The 21,440-nt window shown below is 56.5% G+C and overlaps 1 protein-coding gene across 2 annotated transcripts; it reads left to right on the top strand.

Annotated features, from left to right (window-relative positions):
- Positions 1 to 586: 586 nt before the first annotated feature.
- LOC124980409 (angiotensin-converting enzyme) lies at positions 587 to 19,977 on the top strand. 2 transcript variants are annotated; one of them, XM_047545929.1, is made up of 25 exons: positions 587 to 922; positions 1,559 to 1,726; positions 2,388 to 2,481; positions 3,093 to 3,236; positions 3,633 to 3,824; positions 4,437 to 4,534; positions 4,836 to 5,008; positions 5,358 to 5,581; positions 5,868 to 6,012; positions 6,295 to 6,393; positions 6,673 to 6,795; positions 7,112 to 7,323; positions 8,023 to 8,159; positions 8,924 to 9,082; positions 9,321 to 9,408; positions 11,243 to 11,386; positions 11,524 to 11,715; positions 13,431 to 13,528; positions 13,718 to 13,890; positions 15,858 to 16,081; positions 16,315 to 16,459; positions 16,722 to 16,820; positions 18,683 to 18,805; positions 19,155 to 19,342; positions 19,510 to 19,977. In XM_047545929.1, exons 1-25 carry the CDS (start codon positions 659 to 661, stop codon positions 19,737 to 19,739), a joined length of 3,936 nt encoding a protein of 1,311 aa, XP_047401885.1. In that variant the 5' UTR covers positions 587 to 658; the 3' UTR covers positions 19,740 to 19,977. The 2 variants fall into 2 exon arrangements, with proteins under 2 accessions (XP_047401885.1, XP_047401886.1); XM_047545930.1 differs by lacking the exons at positions 587 to 922; positions 1,559 to 1,726; positions 2,388 to 2,481; ... (7 more) ...; positions 6,673 to 6,795; positions 7,112 to 7,323 and adding an exon at positions 7,589 to 7,889.
- Positions 19,978 to 21,440: the final 1,463 nt, after the last annotated feature.

Below are 21,440 nucleotides of genomic sequence, written 5' to 3'. Positions count from 1 at the left end.
TCTCCATTCCTTCTCCCTTTCCTGGGAGAAGCCCCATGTGAGCCGCTGCTGACATCTGCAGCACCTACTCAAGGCGCCTGTCAGGACACCCAAGCGCCCTGCACCCGCTCAGCCAGCGCCCCACCTCCCCGAAAAAAGGAAAACCACCGCCATGGCCTGATGAAGAAGGGAAAGGACAACGTTAACCCCATCCCTGCTGCGCGCCAGCAGTGCCTGGGACTGCAACACTCCCCTTGTCCCCCTGTCACTCAGGAGCCCGGAAAGGCCTGAGGAGGTTAGGAAGGGAAGACGGAATCGGCGAGCAGGGTCAGATGCTGCGAGACTGCAGCCGGCTTGGGCGTTTCAGCAAACTGAAGGCGGGGGTCGTCTTTCTAGCTTCCTCCACGAGAGACCGACCCAGCCCCCAGCCAACTCCATCCCGCCACCGGGGCTGAGCCTCGGCCCCTCCCTGGCCGGCGCCCCTGCCCGGGGCGGGTCAGGAACCTCGCCTCCGCCCGGCTCCGCTCGGCCAGAGCCACCCTGGACCTTGGAGCCGAGGAGGAAGCGCGGCGGGGCGGGGAGCTGGGGGTGTGTCGGGAGGCGGCGGTGGCTGGGTTTTATAATCCGCAGGGCGGTCGCGACGCGGGAGAAGGGGCAGCGCCGCTCCGCGCATCGCGCCATGCGTGCCGCCTCGGGCCAAGTCTGGCCGCGGCCGCAGCAGTTGCCGTCACTGCTGTCGCTGCTGTTGCTGCTGCTGCGGCCGCCGCCGCCCACCCTGGCGCTGGACCCCGAGCTGCAGCCCGGCAACTTTTCCGCCGACGAGGCCGGTGCGCAGCTCTTTGCGAAGAGCTACAACTCGAGCGCCGAGCAGGTGCAGTTCCAGTGGATCGCGGCCAGCTGGGCGCACAACACCAACATCACCGAGGAGAATGCGCGGCGCCAGGTGGGCGCCCGGGCCCGGGCGGGGGCGGGGCGGGTGGCAGTGGCCAATCACAGGCCCGCGGTCGGGCTCCGGGGGCGGACAGCAGGCGCCGGCGGGGGCCCTCAGCCCTCAGCGGTGGGGCGCCGAGCCGAACCCAGGCCCTCTGGCCGGACTCTCTCACGGTCTCCGTCCGTCAGGCCGTGATGCCGTGGCACCCGTTGGGCACATGATCCGTGCCCAACACAATTGAATGAATGAGGATGGCTCCTCCGAGGCCCAGCGCCCCCCTCCAGGTGGCAGCGCCCAGTCATCACAGAGGGTGTCGGGCTTTGCAGTGGAGCCCAGTCTTCTGGTAGCTGCCTACCCACCTCCAGAGATTGTTCCTGTCACGGTCCTTCGTTGTCTAGTCCCTGTAACCTCGCCCGCCTTTCTTCTGGCCCCAATTTCTGCTTTATCTCTCCCCTGAAGTAGACTCCCCAGTTTCCGACCTGAGGTCCTGGGGCTGGCGGGTAGACACTGCTGCTGCAAGCTCCAGTCTCCAAGATAAGGATCTCTGCAGGGCAAGGTGTCTGGAAACCCCTGGTCTTCCGCCGCTTCTCTAGCATCACGGCCTCCCTCTGGGCTGGGTCACCCTCCCTGCCTTCCTGGTGCCCGCAGGAAGAAGCAACCCTGCTCAGCCAGGAGTTCGCAGAGGCCTGGGGCCGGAAGGCCAAGGAGCTGTATGCGCCCATCTGGAAGAACTTCAGTGACCCAGTGCTGCGCAGGATCATCAGAGCTGTGCTCACCCTGGGCCCTGCCCACCTGCCACGGACCAAGAGGCAGCAGGTGGGCTTCAGGGTGGTGGCAGAACTGGAGCAGGCACCTCAAGTACCCCACTATGGTGGTTATAGGGGCACCCCGGCAGAAGGAGGGACTGGGACCTGGCTGTAGAGAAGCCTAGGAAACACAAAGGGGCTGCCAAGCACAGGTTTTCCTTAGAGATGGGGTGGAAAGTTAATTTATATTAAAGCAAGTATCATGTCGTAGCTCAGTGGTAGAGCACTTGCCTAGCACGTGTGACGGTGTAGTTCTAGCCTGGGCACTATGGTGCGCTCTCTCTCTCTCTCTCTCTCTCTCTCTCTCTCTCTCTCTCTCACACACACACACACACACACACACACACACACAAACACACATTTAAACAAAGGTTGAGGAGCACTGAGAGGGCACCAAGGCCAGAGGATGAGAGGGCTTTGCTCTCACCACAGGGTAGTTCCCCAGCTGGCTCTCCTCTGGGGACACTTGTTCCACTGGGGCATGCTGCCTCCACTGGAAGAGGCGTGAATGTACTAGTGATCAGAAATGCCCTGAATGCCACACTGAGTGACCTCGTTTGAGCCACATCCCCTCTCCAGGTCACTTTTTCCTCCCAGCAAAGAAAGAAGGGGGTGTCTGTATGAACTCGAAGCTGTTCATCACTAACATTTCCTCAACCCCAACCCCCCAGTACAACTCTCTGCTCAGCCACATGAGCAGGATCTACACCACGGGCAAGGTCTGCTTCCCCAACAAGACTGCCACCTGCTGGTCCCTACAACCAGGTAGGACCCTGTCAATTCCTAACCTTTCCCCTTTGCCCTGCTGCACACAGGACAGCATGTTTAACAGTTAAGCCAAAGGCGTGGACCTCCGGTTGGGGCTGAACTGTGCAGATGCCCCCACACCCTGCCCTACACCCCTGCTTCTCCTGGCAAACACTTCCAGAGCCCTGAGCCCCGTCCCCTCCTCCATGTGTGCCTTGTCCTCTCTATCACCACTGGGCCTTCCTCCAGGCTGCCAGTTTTCCTTTTCATGGCCCTCTCACTTTTGCCAAGAGCCCTCCACAGGCCTAGGTTCCCTTGTGGCTTCCCCTTGAGGTCAGTCACTCTGCCCAGTGACCCAAGAAGATTCTGAGTGTTGGCCTCTGAATGTCCTTTTTGTGTCAACCACCTTAGACATCATTTCTCTGGGGACAGAGGTCCTGCCTGGTTGCTTGCTTTGTATAACTTCTATCCTGGTCCCCGCAAGCCCTTGGCTGCCCTTGGCTACGGGGATATGGTGATGTCCAGGAAGCTGATGGGAATGCTGAGGACCAGTGTGCATACTCTGGTGAAGGCTGTTACAGATTTGGACACAGAATTCTCCTAACTGACCCCGCTCGTCTGTGTCTCAGAGATCATCGACATCCTGGGTTCCTCACGAAACTATGCCATGCTGCTGTTTGCCTGGGAGGGCTGGCATGACGCCGTGGGCATCCCGCTGAAACCCCTGTACCAGGAATTCACTGCCCTCAGCAACGAGGCCTACAGGCAGGATGGTGAGTCTGCCTCTCCCTCTCCAGGGACAGCAGTCTTTCCTAGCTTGCAAGGCACTCTCTTCTGCTGTCCCCACTGAGCCCCAGTCCCTGAGGAAGGCCAAGGAGCTGGCGTGATGGTTCCAGAGCTGGCCCAAGGTGTCATGGCTGACAGAGGTGGCGTGGCCACCGTGGTCAGCATGCCCTTCTATGCTGCTGGGCTGCACTTCCTGCTGCCACTCCTGGCTCTGCTCCTAGCATGGTGCAACCACTAGTTAGAAATTGTAGAGCAGCAACCCCAAGCCACCCTTTCTAGCTAGCTGGCAGGTCCAGGGCCTGGGGTGGGAGGCTGGCAAAGCTGAAGCAGGGAGGTGGGGGCCTGAGCCTGGGGCCCTAGCTGAACCCTTCGCACCCTGCTAGACTTCTCAGACACAGGGGCCTACTGGCGCTCCGCATACGACTCTCCTGCCTTTGAGCAGAACCTGGAGCACCTCTACCACCGATTAGAGCCCCTCTACCTGAACCTCCATGCCTACGTCCGCCGTGCACTGCACCGCCGCTATGGAGACAGATACATCAACCTCAGAGGGCCCATCCCTGCTCATCTGCTGGGTAAGGACCCGGCCTTGACAAGTCCCGGGGAAGGAAACCTGAGTGGGAAGGGTGCCCAGAGGAAGAGAAGGTGGGTCGTCCTCATGGTGTCTCATGTAGAGCACTGTGTGTTCATCTCCCCATGCAGAGGCCCATGTGGCTGGCTCAGCACCCCCACCGGGCAGGGATCCTCACTGACATCAGCCTTCCCACTTTACAGATGGGAACACCAAGGTTGAGAGTATGCAAGCAACTTGGTGTAGTTTCTAATAAAGGGAAGAACTTGGAGTAAAACCAAAGGCTCCACGTTCAGAGGGGGAGGCTTCCTAGTCCTTGTTCAGGCCTAAGAAAGCAAGCCAGGTGGCTTAGCCCCAGGAGTGGGAGACAGGGACCACAGCACATTCAGAAATGACACCAGAAGCTGGGCTCATACACGGCAGCAACCAGCCCCGGGGAACATGGAGCACACAGAGGAATGTGGGTGAGGCTGACGTGTGAGATGCCTGGCCCCGAGCCAGCAGGCTGCCCTGCAGCCCCAGGGTACAGCACCCAGGGTGCCACTCAGGGACACACACGGGGAAGGAGGTGCAGTTGAGTAGGGGCCAAGCTGATCCACTCTCTTCCTTCATCTAGGAAACATGTGGGCCCAGAACTGGGAGAACATCTACGACATGGTGGTACCTTTTCCAGACAAGCCCAACCTTGATGTCACCAGTACTATGGTGCAAAAGGTAAGCTCTGGAGTTGGGCCCTTCGGAGGGGACAAAGAAAAGGAGTCACAGATGGGGAGGGAGCAGAAAGGCCTTGTGAGGAGACAGTGTTGGGTGGGGCCATCTCTTTCTTATACCAACCAACAGCAAGCTGGATTCTGTGTCCGTGGTGGCAGGTTTGAGCAGCAATCTACTTTCAGTGACCTGCTATGTTCAGTAAGGCTGTGCTTCTGTGAAGGGAAGCCTCTGCACATAGGTGCCTGTCCTAGGCAGGGTGGATTCCTGGCAGCACGCCCTGACCTGTCTCCACACCCCCCGCCAGGGCTGGAATGCGACGCACATGTTCCGGGTGGCGGAGGAGTTCTTCACCTCCCTGGGGCTCTCGCCCATGCCTCCTGAGTTCTGGGCAGAGTCGATGCTAGAGAAGCCCTCCGACGGGCGCCAGGTGGTATGCCACGCCTCAGCCTGGGACTTCTACAACCGGAAGGACTTCAGGTCCAGACATGAGAGGAGGAGCATGCCGGGACTCTGGGAAGCGGGCCGCTGGGGTGCAGGCCTACCTCCACCCACCTCTGCCCTGGCTGGGGCTGGTCTAGTCCAGGGCTGTCAGGCACATAGGCCTGTTGGGCCACTTGCCCTGGGAGCTTTGACAGCAGTCCACTCTGTACCAGGGAATGGAGGAGGAAGGTCTGAATGGTGGTGGGCTCGGGCAGGGTCAAGGACTTGCTTGTTTCTGGTCACTTTTTCTTGCCCTCCTTGGCCCTGTGTCTCAGATGCCAGCCTCCCCAGTGTTCTGACCTCTGCCCTGCCCTTCTCCCTCACCCTTCCCCTCTCCACACCCCAGGATCAAGCAGTGCACACAGGTCACGATGGACCACCTATTCACAGTGCACCATGAGATGGGCCACGTGCAGTATTACCTGCAGTACAAGGACCTGCCCATCGCCCTGCGCACAGGTGCCAACCCTGGCTTCCACGAGGCCATTGGGGATGTGCTGGCGCTCTCCGTCTCTACTCCTGCCCATCTGTACAAAATTGGCCTCCTGGACCATGCCACCAATGACACAGGTATGGGGAGTTGGAGAGACTCAGCCTGGCCCTAATAAAACCCCAGAGTGGAGTCTTACTGACCCTGCTAAGTGCCCTTCTTATTTCCGCCTTGTGGCCACAGGTCAGAGCCTCACACCCCAAGCTCAGCACTCACCAAGCATCCTCTTGTTAGCAGGGCCCCAGGTGTCTGATTTCCCTTCTCTGCATCTGCTTAGCCTCACCTCCCTCTGGCTGCCCCCAGGCCCACCCTGCCCTAGCTGGGGTCCCTTCTCCCTCTGACCTCTCCTGTGTCATGTCCCAACAGAAATGACCATCAATTACTTGCTAAAGATGGCACTGGAAAAAATTGCCTTCCTGCCCTTTGGCTACTTGGTGGACCAATGGCGCTGGGGGGTCTTCAGTGGGCATACCCCCCCTTCTCGCTACAACTTTGACTGGTGGTACCTTCGGTGAGAAGAGGGATAGGAAGAGCCTGCCCCCAGGGCCCTCCCCACCCTCCTGGGTAGCTGGGAATCTCCTGCCTCCCTTGGTCTTGTCCCCTCCTCTCTAGTGGCGTCTCTTTTCTTCCTATTGCCTTCTCCCTTCCTGTCTAAAACTCTAAAACTCCCTCCTCTGGGAGGTCTTCCCTGCTTCTCAGAATGGAAAGGGATGGGGGGATGGCTTTTCTGCAAAGTCTCAGGCAGCCTGTGTGCAACCCCTGGTCCTAAGACAATTTAACCATCTCCTTCTAGAACCAGGTATCAGGGGATCTGTCCTCCAGTTGTTCGAAATGAAACCCACTTTGATGCTGGAGCTAAGTTTCATATTCCAAATGCGATACCATACATCAGGTAATAGTGCCCCATGTCCCTCCCCAACTCTGTTACTCCTTCACTCCCTGTTCCTTCTGTGATCCTAGCTGCCTGTCCCCAGGTATGTCCCCTCATTCTTCTAGACCCCCAAGGTCCCGGGATTAGAATGGCCCTCTCCCTTGAGCTCCGCTTGGTTCTCCCTTTCCCCTCCAGAACAGCCCCCAGTCCAGCCTCTGCTGCAGGACTCTGGAAGGTGCTGGGCCAGGGGCCCCTACTCTGACCTCCATTTTCCCTCTAACGCCCACCCCGTGCCTGCAGGTACTTTGTGAGCTATATCCTGCAGTTCCAGTTCCATCAAGCCCTGTGCAAGGAGGCAGGCCACCAGGGCCCGCTGCACCAATGTGACATCTACCAGTCCACCCAGGCGGGGGCCAAGCTCCGGTGTGTGGTGGGAAGGGTCAGGGCAAGTGGAAGGCTGAGGGGAGAAGCCGGCTGAGGGGGTGTGTGCAGGCAACTGGCTGCTCAGGGCTGGGCTGCTGGGGGGTGGCTTTCTTATCATTCTCTCTCATCAAATATTTATTGAGTGGACCTTTAGTTGCCATGGAGAGAGACAAATGTCCCCTGCTACCCTCACAGAGCCCCTAGGTCCTGGAATCTTATTGCCACTGCTCTTACAGTGAGGAGGAGGCAGGTGGGCAGTTGGGGGGCTGTCCTGTACCCTAGCCTATATTCCCATGGTGTTCAATCTGCCTGACAGGGAGGTGCTGCAGGCAGGCTCCTCCAGGCCTTGGCAGGACGTGCTGAAGGACCTGGTGGGCTCAGATGCCCTGGATGCCCAACCGCTGCTCGACTACTTCCAGCCAGTCTTCCAGTGGCTGCAGGAGCAGAACCAGAGGAATGGCGAGGTCCTGGGCTGGCCAGAATATCAGTGGCGCCCACCACTGCCCGACAACTACCCAGAGGGCATCGGTAAAGCCCTGAGTGAGGGTGGGCTGGGGCTAAGGTGAGTCCTGGACTCTGGCTGTGTCCAGGCCCCCAGGCTCCTGGTCAGCTCCTCCCAGCTAAGCTCTGGCCCCTGTTCTGGGGTGTTCTGTGGGGTAACTTTCTTATCTTTCTCTCTCATCAGCTCATCAACAGGGCCCTGCAGTGGGGATGGGCATTCCTTTTTCTCTAGCACCCTAAGAGGGTGTGCCCAGGCCTGAGGGCTCCCCTGAGGGCACGCTGGCCAGGCACCTGCTCTATGACGTCACACTGCAGGCTGCACTCTTATTGGCCGGGGGTGGTGGCTGCAGGGCTCTGCTCTTCTGCTGCCATGGGCCAAGGTTGGGCTGCTCCAGGACTGCCCAACCTCCTCTTCCTGCTGCTCTGCTGTGGGCACATCCTGCTGGCCCCCAGCCAGGCAGCCACCCACCAAGTGACAATCAACTGGGGGACAACCAGCCAGGCAACAATCAGAAGTCAGACAGCAACCATCCAGGCAACAACCAGAGAAACAGCCAGACTGAGGACAACCAGCCAGTCATCTCAGAGCCCAAGTGGGACCACCAGGAGAGGGGCAGGGCCCGGAGGGCGTGGGGAGGCCGGGGCAGCAGGTGGGGGCTCAGGTGAAACTGCGCCGTGGAGAAGGGAAGGGGAGGCTTGTCCGTTTCCTTCCACTCTGTCCCACAGACCTGGTGTCAGATGAGGCCGAGGCTAACAAGTTCGTGGAGGAGTATGACCAGACCTTCCAGGTGGTGTGGAACGAATATGCCCAAGCCAATTGGAACTACAACACCAACATCACCACAGAGAACAGCAAAGTGTTGGTAGGAGCCGCACACTCCCACCTGCACACGCGCCCAGACACACAGACACATCCGCACCTCACACAGGTACACTCAACACATGTGCAGCACAGGGCCGCCAGAATCTGTGGAAAATCCTGATGGAATATTGAAAATCATACTGTTTCGGATTTGGCAGGCACGTACTCAACACCCAAACAAAACTTCTTTCACTAACAGCCGTCTCTAGTATCAGAGACTGTCATCAGTCATACATAAATAAGCAACACCAGAGTCCCTTTTTAAGAGATCGAATGCCCTTTTGCCACCACCTCCAGAGCTCACTCCCCTCCCCCCCCGTCCCTGCCTGCAAGCCACCGGCCCTGGTCTCTGACCACAGAGAACTAACATTGCTTGGAGTGCCGACAAGGTTCTCGGCTCAGGATATCTGTCGCCTCGTGCATTACTCATCAGTCTTGCAAAATTGGTGACCTTCGTCCTATTTTGCAGATGGGACCCTGAAGCTCAGGGAGGCCACAGAGCTAATAGTAAGCTGCCTCCATCCTGAGACTCCTGCTGGGCCTCCCTTCTCCACCCTTGCCAGGACACCTCTTGCTCAACTGTACATGTCTATTGAGGGACACATACTGCATCCAGGACACTGTCAGGCAGCCCAGGTTGAGGAGGGTCTTTACAGGCCAAGGAAGCAGCTTGGTTCATCCTCTTGCCCCACTCCCCATACTGCCTCTTGCTCAGAGTTTGCTCCAAGACTCCAGGGCCTTATGACACCTCCCCTCTGCCCTCAGATGGAGAAGAACCTGCAGATAGCCAACCACACTCTGAAGTATGGCAACTGGGCCAAGAAGTTTGATGTGAACAACTTCCAGAATGCCAGCACCAAGCGGATCATAAAGAAGGTTCAGAACCTGGACCAGGCAGCACTGTCCAGCAAGGAACTGGAGGAGGTGTGTGACTGTGGGATGGAGTGGAGGCTCCCAGGGGGGTGAGCCCAGTCCAGGGTCTAACCTTTACACTGATTTTTCCTCCTTAACTTGTCAAACTGACACTATGTCAGGAGGCACTTCCAGAATTCCTGAGAAGGTAGTGCCTTTGGGGAACACCCTCCCTGGCACCCCTGACCCATAGTGCCTGGTGCCAGAGCAAAGGAGTCTCCCCTTACTGCCCCTCTTCTTGCCCCTGCAGTACAACAAGATCCTGCTGGACATGGAAACCATTTACAGTGTGGCCACTGTGTGCCACACCAATGGCACTTGCCTGCAGCTGGAGCCTGGTGAGAACACCCCTGGGAGGATGAGAGAGAGATGAGGGCTTGGGTTGGCGAGGGTAGAGGTGCTGCCAGGTGAAGGGGATGTCAGGATTTAACTCACTTCCTGCTTTGCACCAGTGGGGTTTCTCTGCCCCACTCAGAACCAGCACGACGTCAACCTTTGCCCTAATTCCCTGCCCAAGACGCTTCTGAACCTCCCTTCCTCTCTCCCTCCATCCCTCAGAGCAGCACAGTCTCAAATTTGTGTTTGGAGGCTTGGATTGCCAACAGGGAGGAGAGCCAGGGCATTCCAGCACCGCCATTGTCCCTTGGTGATCCTACCCATGTTGTGTCCCTACCTTCTCTGACTTTCTTGGGACCCTCTCCCCAGCACTTGGCTGATAGGGAAACTGAGGCTGAAGCAGATAAGTCACAGAATCATACAGTCGCTAGACGCCCCAGACTAGAACCTGGCCTCTGATTCCCAGCCTTCCCGCTTCCTCCACCACTTCCTGCTGCACAGGCACAGACTGGCTCAGCAGCCCCTTCTTCCTCTCTCCCTCCACCTGGTCCCTGGAAACAGCTCACTCTGGACCCGTGCGTGCCCCTGTGGGCTCCCTCCCCAGCCTGCAAAGGGAGCTAGAAGCATAAACAGTCCCCATGAGGAATCTCCACCCAGAAATGGTTTCTTCCTGGCCCCAGCCCAGCTCCCATGTTAGAACAATGACGAATGCAAGGGGAAATGGAAAATAAACAGGAGAGAGACACAGTTTTCCCAGGACAGGATTTGGCCTACAGGTGGTCGACGGGGGTACACACGCACACGGGGGTGGGTGTGTGCCCATGCGCGTGTGCGGATGAAGAGTGTTCACAGGAGCGTGACACTCAGCCCCTCCATCCAGACCCGGGCCATCAGGTCACCTGCACAGTTAAAATAAGAAGCTCATGAAGACCAAAGACACATCTCCAGTGAGCAGAAGTGAAATTCTCAAAATATGCCTTTTTTTCAAACAAAGCTAATTGAATTTATGTTCTCTGTGACAAGTGGATGTCATGTAGCATGTTCCAAGATGGGGAAAGAGGACCCAAGTCCAGCAGGGTCAGTTTAGGGAGCAGCAAATGTCTTCAGCCTCCTTCATCTCAGGCCAGGGCCAGGGCAGGAAAGCAGGCTGCCTGTTGGAGCTTCGGGGCTGATGCCCCCAACTGACCTCACATAACCCTCGCCTACACTCCGGGTTATAGTCAGGAAGGCTGCACACTGAGCGGCACAAACCCAAGGCTTCCTCTTCGGTGACACCTGGACAATCCTTTGAACTTCCAACATCTTCATAGTTACTCTTATACAGTCCATTCCAGTAACATTTCATGAGGGGCACCCTGGACCCTCTGGGGGACAGAGATGAGGAGGCACAGTACCTGTTCAGAGGCCACATGCTTCTGTTTTATTTCCACTCACCTGGGAGGGCCACTACTGCGTGAGGGGCTGTGGCCCTGGAGTCTGGTGCCTTTGGCTGTGCCTCAGTCGAGCCACTTCCTGGCAGGGGCACCTGGGCCCATCACCAAACTGCTCATGTGGAAGGAGGGACAAGCACTTCCCTGGCACAGTTGCTGAAAAGCACAGGTGCCTGAGCACATAGCCCCAGGAGGGCAACGGTGAGCTCCTGGTAGATATGGCTCCCCGATCTGGTAGATATGTTCTCTCCCCGATTTGATGAGACTGGCTGCCTGAGCAGTCACTTCCACGAGATCTCACTGGTTTTATTTCAGCTCTAAAATTCTATGACCAAGTTTATCTTATAAGCAGGTGGGAGGTGAGCCAAGGATGGAGGGCTCAAGCCACTCAACCCTTCTACCCTAGAACTGACAAACTTGATGGCCACATCCCGGAATTATGAAGAACTGCTGTGGGCCTGGAAGAGCTGGCGGGACAAGGTGGGGAGAACCATCCTCCCTCTCTTCCCGAAGTATGTGCAACTCACCAACAAGGCTGCGGAGCTCAACGGTGAGCAGCTGGCCCTCTGGTCCCGCCCACATCCGGGTCCTCCGAGAGAAGAGGCTGTAAACCTGGGGAAACATGTGCCCCTGGAGGTGGCAGGAAAGTGCAGGTGTTGGGAGAGCCTGGCCTTGTCCCCTGTGCAGGCTACCTGGATGCAGGGGACTCGTGGAGAGCTACGTATGAGACGCCATCACTGGAGCAAGACCTGGAGCGACTCTACCAGGAGCTGCAGCCGCTCTACCTGAACCTGCACGCCTACGTGCGCCGCGCCCTGCACCGCCACTACGGGTCCGAGCACATCAACCTGGAGGGCCCCATTCCTGCCCACCTGCTGGGTAAGGGCACATGTCCAGCCTCGAGAGCGGGAAGTGGGTGACATAGGAGGTTTGGGGCAGGATTGACCAGAAGGCAGAGGCAGAGCAGGAGCCTGGCAAGACTTGCGCCCTGGAGGGAAGGTGGTCCAGGTTGGAGTGAAGTGGGGACTTGGGGGAGCTCCCTTATTGCAATTGGGTGCTAAATGTGCGGGTGCAATGGTGACAGGAATCCAACCCTTGGCAAGTGCCTCTACCACTGAGCATCACCTCCTTCTCTTTTGGTGCCACATTTGCTACACACCCATGTTGTGCAAGTCACCATGGAAAGGAGGAGAAGCTCATCTTGTTTTAGGGGGGGAACCACATCTCCCATCATGCCTCATGGCAGCAAGATCCAGGGAGAGAGGAAGGGCTGGGAGCAGGACTGGAGAGCCCAGTGAGCAGAGCCTTAAAGATTTTCCATTTGGCAAATGGAAAATAGGGTGGGATGACAGATGAAAACTAGAGCAGAGAAGAATCTTGAGAATGTAGATCCACCTTAACTTTTGGACTTTCAGTTTTCAAGGGTTGCAAACTCAAGTGCCCTGTATGCAGGAAGGAGGCTGTGGAAGACAAAAAGGGATGGGAGGGAGGGACTGGAGAAACGTAGAGGCTACCAGTTTTCTGTTCCCTTTGGCCCACTGGGGACAATTCTGTCATTGTGAGTGGAAAGGCTAGACAGGGCCATAGACCACTTAGAGGTCGTAAGGGAGACCCCCAGAAGGTGGTCCAGAGGTCCAGTTCCCAGACAGTCTTGTAACCCAAGGGACCAGCCCTCCTTGTTATCCTCTCTGGTGAGTGGACATAAGCTCAATGACTCAGAAACACAAACACTAGGAGGGAATCAGTATGCCCAGGGAGGCTGGCAGAGCTGGGACTTGGAGCTCAGCCCCTGCACCCACCAATCATAAAGCCACCAGGTTCCGGCACACTCACACGCTCCCCTCCATCACTCACTTGCTCTCTCCCCTGACTATGGAAGACTCCTGCTTCCACATCTATTTTTGAAACTCCTGCTCATTCTGAATTGCTTCTTTTTCTCAGTCCTGGAGCACTGAGCTCTTGTCTTATCCTAAATTCAGAGGTGTTAGCTTCTCCCAAAGGAGACAGCTGGGTTTTGCCAGAGTTACTGACAGGCAACCTGTATAAACTGACCTCGGGGGATTCAGAAGGGACACAGCAGGGTAGTTGGTCAAGAATGTGGGCTGCCAGCCTTTAAATCCAGCCCTGTCACTGAGAAGCTGTGGGGTCCTGGGCTGGTTACTTAACTCTCCAGCCCCAGTTTCCTCTGCAGTACAAAAAGAATCATAAATAATACCTGGGTGCAGGCAGGATTACAAATCAATACATATAAGGTGCTTGTATAGTGGTCAGAACATGGTGGCCACGTGGGCATGGATGTACAGGGACCCTAGCTCCCTCAGTTGCAGAATTCCTTCACTGTTCCTGGATGGTGAAGACTCCTTGATTCCCTGATGACCAGCAAGTTCCTCACCTGTAACCAGCACAGTAAAGATGTATGTATGGAGATGATGTATGTGAAATGCCCAACACAGTTTGCAAACAGTGGGTGCTCAAGAGTTGTAGCTGTGATTGGCAGTACTAGGACCTGATGCTCTCTTCCTGCAGGATGGTGTGGAGCCTAAAAACTCACATCTGTTTCCTCTCTCTACCATCTTCTCCCTGCCTGCCTCCAGGGAACATGTGGGCTCAGACCTGGTCCAACATCTACGACTTGGTGGTTCCCTTCCCATCAGCCCCTAAGATGGATGCCACAGAGGCCATGGTAGAGCAGGTCTGCACAGCCAGGGCCCTCGCCGTCCATGGGCTGCCCTGGGGCACTGGGGAGGGGAGCCCCCACGCTGCCAGGAGGGGAGAGACCCTCTGGTTCAGGAGTTTCCTCCAGCTTGGTGCTCTCCCAGCACCCCTGGCACCCCCTCTCCCCAAAACCCCCAGTTTGGGCAGAACTCTCTCTGCTTTGCAGGGCTGGACACCTAAAAGGATGTTTAAGGAGGCTGACAATTTCTTCACCTCCCTGGGGCTGCTGCCTGTGCCCCCCGAGTTCTGGAACAAGTCAATGCTGGAGAAACCAACAGACGGGCGGGAGGTAGTGTGCCATGCCTCGGCCTGGGACTTCTACGATGGCAAGGACTTCAGGTCTGTCCGGCTGAATCTGGGGTCGGGGGTGACCCTGAGTCCAGGAATAAGGATATGAATCAAATTGAGGCTGCATGGCCATTCCCTTAACTGAAGTGAGAAAGAGGGACAGGGACAGCTTGGGAATGAGTTTAGGACCAAGGGTCAAGAGAGGGTGGGCCTGCCTCTAGCTCAGCCATGGGTGACCTTCTGGCGGGTAAACTCCATCTACCAAATGAAGGTCTTCTCAGGCACTGGCCAGCTCTGTCAGCATGGCCAGTTGGGAATGCTTAAGGTCCCAGTCCCAAGGGTCGGCCCTGTGTGAGCCACCCCACTTCCCTTGCTCCAGGGCATCCCCCACATGCAGGTGGCCCTCCCCCAGGTGCAGCTGTGGCATGCAGGGAGACACATGAGGACATGCGGCCTTCACACAGACCCCCTCTCACCACTGACAGACCAGACGCTGCCTTCACCAGGATGGGATCTTAGTTACCTACTACTATATAACAAACCGCCCCAAAACTGGTGGTATAAAACAACTGGTTGATTATGCTCAAGATTTTATGGGCCATAAATTCAGGAAGTGCACAGGAAATGGCTTGTCCCTACTCCACAGTGATGGAAACCTCAGTTGGGTAGTTTTTTTTTTTTCCTTCTGTACTGTGGATGGAACCCAGGGCCTTGCACATGCTAGGCAAGCGCTCTACCACTGAGCTACATCCCAGCCCCAGCTGGGGTAATTTTAATGTCTGGGATGGTTCGTCTGAGGCCTTCTGTCCCGACCTAGGTTCTGAGTGTTAGCAGAGTTCCTAGTACTTCCTCATGTGGCATGTGTAGAGCAGAATGTTCAAGGTGCCTCTGTGCCCGGCTGGGATGGCTGAACAGTGGGTGCTGGCCAAGCATCTCTGGCCTGGCTGGTTTGTGTTCCCCCTCAGTGTGACAGTCTTGGATAGGCAAACTCATTACCTGGAGGCTGTCATGCCCCAACACAAAAGCAGAAGCAGCCAGGACCCATAAAGGCTAAGTCCAAACTGGCAGAGAGTCGCCTCTGTCATGTTTTATTAACTAAAGCTAGTCCCAGGCACAGCCCAGACTCGAGAGAAGGGAAAAAAGACCCTACTTCCACAGCTGATGACATACATGTCCCTAATGAGAAGAGTAGACACAGCCTAGAAGCAAACCATCCAGGCCCCACTGGACTGCCTGGCCCTGGGTCCTTCAAAGGCATAAGAACCGTGTAGACAGGATCAAGGAGGCAAGGGCTCTGGTGGGAACCCTCCCTTTTATGGGGAGTCAGAAGAGAAGCTAGGCAGCCGCAACCTCAATGTAACCAGGGTTCTGGGCAGCTTCTGCCCCCTCCTCTGAGGAGAAAGATGGAAAAGTGAGATGAACCTGAACTGAAGGACTAGCTAGAGCCAAGAAAGAAGTTTCTGCAACTGAAATTGGCTCATCAAAGAGAACAAGGGAGGATCTACAGAAGGACATGGAACCTTCTAACTTGGACAGCTCTGTAGCCGTCCTTCAGTCCTGGCCATAAGAATTCTTTGAGCGAACATTGTGCTGGCATTAGGTTGTACGAGATGCACAGTAACCCAGGCCCTGGTGTGTCCTTCAGGAAACCCTCGTCTTGAGAGATGAGAATGGGTACCTGGGAAGCCATAGTACACACATTCTAGAAAGTAGACAACTGAGTGTCTCTCACTGCCTCTAGAGCAAATACTCTGTACCATCAGAAAGCAACAGACAGCATGGGCTGGAGTTAATTCAGGAAGGTTGGGGGCAGAGGAATGGCTGGAATTACTTAGGGGCTTCCTGCCCCCAGATTGCCCCTCTCTCAGGCTTTCTTGACTTCCTTTTCATCATGGCGTGCTCCCTACACACAATAGTGACGGCTCTGCTCCGTATGCAGCCAGCATTGCAGTCCCTTTGCCTCTGGGCTTGTCCCGTCCCTGTTCTAACACCCTCCCTCTCCACCCCTGTGTTCCCAGGATCAAACAGTGTACCACTGTGAACATGGAGGAGCTGGTAGTGGCCCACCACGAAATGGGCCACATCCAATATTTCATGCAGTACAAGGACTTGCCTGTGGCCTTTCGGGAGGGTGCCAACCCCGGCTTTCATGAGGCCATTGGGGACGTGCTGGCCCTCTCAGTGTCTACCCCCAGGCACCTACACACCATCAACCTGCTGAGTAGCGAGGGCGGCAGTTACGGTAAGAAATGGATGATCTCAGTGGGCTGAGGACCAAGAAGGGGCAGTGAAGCTGGGAGGTGGGAAGGGAGCACTTAGTGGCCTGTGGGCAGGGATTGGGATAAATCAGTGGGGAAGAAGGGCACCCCAGTAGGGTAAGAGCGAGAGGATGGAACACAAACCACCCCAAGGACAGGTCTCAGGGCCCTGCTAGGCTCTGTCAGGACCTGAGGCTGGACTCCCTTCCCTCTGCAGAGCATGACATCAACTTTCTGATGAAGATGGCCCTGGACAAGATTGCTTTTATCCCCTTCAGCTACCTCATCGACCAGTGGCGCTGGAGGGTATTTGATGGAAGCATCACCAAGGAAAACTACAACCAGGAGTGGTGGAGCCTCAGGTTCTCGAATACGCCAGCAGGCGCTGGGCTGGAGGGGTCTCTGCGGCATCTGCCTGTGTGTGTGCAGATGTGCCAGTGGGATGCGTGCGCATGTGCGTTGGGCTCACAGAGGGTGGTTGTGCGCAGAGGCACAGCATGCAGGAGCCCAGGACGCCTGGGGCAGCCCCAGATGCAGAGGCCGTCCTCCTAGTCAAAAGTGCCAGCATTCCCCCAGCTTGGTTCTGCCCACACCTTCTCTCCAACACATCTTCCCCCTTCACAGGCTGAAGTACCAGGGGCTCTGCCCCCCAGTGCCCAGGTCCCAAGGTGACTTCGACCCAGGGGCCAAGTTCCACGTTCCTTCCAGTGTGCCTTATATCAGGTAACAGGGGAAGGGGAGGAGGGTACCCTGCAAGGGACAGTGCTCACGGCTCCCTGTTTAAACTGCTGTCACTGTGTGCACCATCCCAGAGCTACCCTGTCAGACCAGGGGGCTGCACACAGGACGTGGCACACAGACCCACTGACTGGCTACCGAGACCAATGGCTGTTTCTGTAATGAGAGCCTGTACCATCCAAACAGTTGAAAATACAAACTTAACCTAAGATTGGTTAATGGTTTCTAGCCTGTGGTGGGTAGTTAACATTAACGGTGGCATGTGGCTGGATGGTGACCTGTTGGTTTGGGGTGGGGTTTTTTTTTTTTCTTTCTTTTTTTAAAGCAAGATTATGGATCCATTGCTGTCGTTGAACATATTGCCTCTGGTACGCTCTGAGTTGTACCTGAAAGATCCTTCTATACCCTAAAACTCGGGTCAGAGACCAGGGCTATCAGGGCTGTGTTATAGTCATGGTCATGGGGTCAAACTCGTGTCCATGACTTGTTTCTTTGAGCAACTTCCTCAGTCTCGGAGCATCGATGTGCTCACTGTGAATCCTGTTTTGCAGGACGGCCCCAGGGCTAACTTCTGGGTGTACAGTCTGTTACACAGCTGATGCTGAGGTCCACCATTGTTAGATGCTCTTAAGTGGAACGCGTCAGCCTCTGAGTCACATATCCAGAGCGTGAAGGTGCCCGGTAGAGCCCCGTTCCTTCCATGTGCTACAGGAGGGCACGTGCTGAAAGCGAGGAGGGATGGGTGTGCACTGCGGAGCCTTCCTGGGAGGTTGAGGACTGGGGAGAACTCAGGGTGTAGTTCCAGGTCTGCCGGGACCACATGTAGCCCAGGTCACCAGGAAGTCAAGACACCAAGGGTACAGGGCATTCTGGGAAGGCTGTGACCACCTCTAGTCCTTGCCTCCTGTGTCTCTGGGAGCTCAGTGAAGGTCCCCCTTTCCACCCTGGCACCATGCCAGCACACCATGGGATAGGTGAAGTCTGTCCCCCAGAGCCCAGGAAGGGAGAGAGCACCTCCCCTGCTCAGACACACCAGAGGGGGACAGGAGCAAGGAGACACATCACTGGGCACATCAGACAGGCCTGACCTGACAGTGCCCCAGGGATGACCCTTAGGGAGGGGCCTCCCCCTACCTACAGCTGTTTCCACATTGGTGCTCACCCTCTCCCCAAGGTCGGTCATGTGATGGTCAGTGTTGCAGTTTAACAGACAATTAACCAGTCAGGGTGGGTAAAGGAGACTTGGCTGCTCTAGGAAAGAGTTCACATTCTGTCCAGCAGCCTGAGCAGAACACTTCAAGGAAATGCCAGGGAGGTGAGTGGCACATGGCTTGCACCAAGCAGTCAAAGGTCGAGGCCTGTGCCGCTGGTGAGGATTGAACCTCTCCAGACGTGGCAAGGTTGCTCTGGCCTTGACTGGCAGACTTCTACCAGGGAATCCCTGCTGCTTGGATCAGATCAATCAGGCTGCTACCAGCCTAGTCCATCCAATGGGATTCGTGTGACCCACTAAGCCTCTACGTGCATGCACCCCAAGGATGGAGATCTAACCACCTCAAAAGCAGCCTGCCAGGTCTTTGAAGGGCTCTTCCCTGAGCCTTCTCCCCTGAGGCTGCTCCCAGGAGCCCCTTGGAGCAGGCATGTGTTGGGGGTGAGGTACCCCGCAGGCATGTTGGGAAGGGGATCGGACAATTCCGAAGGTGAGGGTGAGCTCCTCCTGACATCCTGACTGCATCCTGTTCTGCTGGGTCCTGTGTAATTCTCACAGGTAGAAAGGGCCGGGCCTCAGTGGCGCAGGCCCCTTGGCCCACACCCTGCCTCCCCGGCTCTGCTCCCCTCCACTCCAGGTACTTCGTCAGCTTCATCATCCAGTTCCAGTTCCACGAGGCACTGTGTCAGGCGGCTGGCCACCAGGGCCCCCTGCACAAGTGTGACATCTACAAGTCCAAGGAGGCAGGGAAGCAACTGGCGTGAGTGTCCTCTGGCTCTCCTTGGATGGTTTCCAGCTCTGGCCTGCTCTCCTCTGTCCTGAGGAGCCCACCAGGCCTATTCTGGGGGCACCTGCCATTTTGAACTGGAAACACCAGCTGGTGCCAATCACACCCTCGACTTGCCACCTGCAATAGGGAACTGGAGCCTCAGACCTGCCTGGGCCCTCCCTCCCTCCCTCCCTCCCTCCCCCTGCCCCAGGCCTGCCTAGGCCCTCCCAGCCACTGAGGGAGGTTTAGGCTGGGAGAGGGATGTGGAGAAGGATATCAGACTGGAGCCAGAGGGATTGGATCCTTCTGACTCAGTTTCCTTCTCTGGTACCTCTCCCAGGGACACCATGAAGCTGGGTTTCAGTAAGCCATGGCCAGAAGCCATGAAGCTGATCACAGGCCAGCCCAATATGTCGGCCTCAGCCATGATGAGCTACTTCAAGCCACTGATGGACTGGCTCCTCACGGAGAACGGGCGGCATGGGGAGAAGCTGGGCTGGCCGCAGTACAACTGGACACCAAACTCCGGTACCACCACCCACCCCTCCCCCCAGAGCCTCCCACAGGGCTGAGCCCCCTCCCCAGTCCAGGCAGGCTCAAATCTGACCTCAGAGTAAGGACAGGGAAGCCAGGGCACGCGGCCCCAGCCTGCCCGGTGCCCTGCCCACCGCCTGTCTCCTTGCTTCCTCGCCCAGCTCGCTCAGAAGGCTTCCTCTCAGACACCGGCCACGTCAACTTCCTGGGCATGAACCTGGAGCCACAGCAGGCTCGTGTGGGCCAGTGGGTGCTGCTCTTCTTGGGTGTCGCCCTGCTGGTGGCCACCGTGGGTCTCACCCAGCGGCTCTTCAGCATCCGCCACCACAGTCTCCACCGGCCCCACCGCGGGCCCCAGTTTGGCTCTGAGGTGGAGCTCAGGCACTCCTGAGATGACCAGGCAGGGCTGAGCCAGCGGGAAGTGTCTCAGGAGAGACTGGGACAGGGACATGGCGGGTGGGTTGAGGACACACCCCAGCCTGCCTTCTCCCCGCACCCCGTCTGCCTCCTCTCTGTCCTCCAGACCACCAGCCACCCTAGCACGGCCCCCGTTCTCCAGGCATCCAGCCATCTAACGTGGACCTGCTCCCCAGTCTTTCTGTGAATTCAATTAAAGGTCCTGCCCTCCCCATCTGAGTCTGTGTCCCTCGTGGGGGAAGCCAGGGATAGGGATGGACGGCTGTCCTGTCTCCTGGCAGTCCAGTAGGTCCCTTTCCTGGGTAGCTTCCTCCGTCATCCTCCAAGAGCCCCAGAGAATCCCCAGAGCTCTGGTCCCAGCCACATGTCTTCTTCCCCACCAGTGTGACAGCCAGCCAATATCCTGACATGGCAGGCAGGGGACACGTACCTTGGAAGACTGTGGGAAGCAGAGGGGGAACAAACGCTCTGGGCTTCCAGCCTCATGTCCATACCGGGTGCCTGTCCCTGCTCAGTGCTGGCTCCTCGCCCTGGTGGTTCCCAGGAACAACCAGGAAGGAAGGCTTCTGGCTGCTGTGGGGCCAGTACCCTAGATGGCTCTGATTCACTGAGGATGCAGAACAGCCCAGTGGTCACCATGGGCTTCTGCCTATTCCAGCTCTGTGTCCACTTCTGAGAGTGGACAGCCTTGGTTCCCAGACAGCTGCTCAGGCATTGCCAAAATGGGAAGGGTCCTATAAGCACCTGGAGGGCAGTGGGTGGTGGCCGTGCAAGGGTTAACTACCAGAGGCCACCTGCTCCTCCTCCCAGGACACAGGCCCTCTCCCTGTGCTGCTCCTCAGGAGGCCTGTGTGAAGTGTCATTTTGAGGGACATTTTTATAACTCTTATCTACATGTTTATGTAGAAAATTTGGAAAACTAAAGAAAATAAAAGCCCTTTATAGCAACATCAAGAAATGAGCAGTTTTGACATTCTGGTGTCTGTCTTTCCCATCCCTTTTTTCTCCACACACATTTGAATTGAGGTCATACTGTATTTAAAATTTGTATACTTTTTTAAAAATTTAATATAACTAGATCAACTTTTCAGATATCTAAACACCAAACTAGAACTTTAGCCAAATGGAAGTTGGTTGGGTTTCTGGAGCCAGATTCTCCACAGCTGCCTGGTCTCCTCTCTCCCGACCCTCAGCCTGAGCCTCTTCTGGGCATGTCTTTACCCTAGCAGGGTTTGCCTCCGGTTCCTGCCTCTCAATGACCTTGGTCCACAGCTTTTGCTCCCCAGTCCCCAGCAGTCATGTGTGTGTGCATGGCACACAGGCTTGGTTGTGCAGGCCTTTTCCATGGGGCAGGATGTGGAGTTGAGGAATTTTGAATTTGCAAGAGGGTGGAAGTTTACAATTCCGTAGGACAATGGAATTTATAAACAGGCCCTCTAAATAGTTCCAAGCCTTCTACCATCAAAAGCTTCTTTAGTTACTCCCCCCACCCCACCCCCACCCCTTCTCAGCCTAGATTTTTAAAGCTCTTTGTCTGCCAGGCAAAACTCATTGTCACATAACCCTCTTTCCTATTTTTATGAGCTGCAGAGGTTTTTGCTGCCTGTCAGAGCTTGTGGGTGGTGTAAAGTCACCAGCGTTCAACACCCAAGGGACCAAGATGCAGACTGAGGGC

The sequence above is a fragment of the Sciurus carolinensis genome, chromosome 3 (genome assembly GCF_902686445.1).
Source record: "Sciurus carolinensis chromosome 3, mSciCar1.2, whole genome shotgun sequence".
Taxonomy (NCBI): Eukaryota; Metazoa; Chordata; class Mammalia; order Rodentia; family Sciuridae; genus Sciurus; species Sciurus carolinensis.
This window is presented reverse-complemented; position numbering and strand designations above follow the sequence as displayed.

Coding starts and splice junctions, on each gene's coding strand:
- LOC124980409 (XM_047545929.1), top strand. CDS start 659: ATGCGTGCCGCCTCGGGCCAAGTCTGGCCGCGGCCGCAGCAGTTGCCG. Junction 5,582..5,867: donor CCATGCCACCAATGACACAG/GTATGGGGAGTT, acceptor ATGTCCCAACAG/AAATGACCATCAATTACTTG. Junction 9,409..11,242: donor TTGCCTGCAGCTGGAGCCTG/GTGAGAACACCC, acceptor CTTCTACCCTAG/AACTGACAAACTTGATGGCC.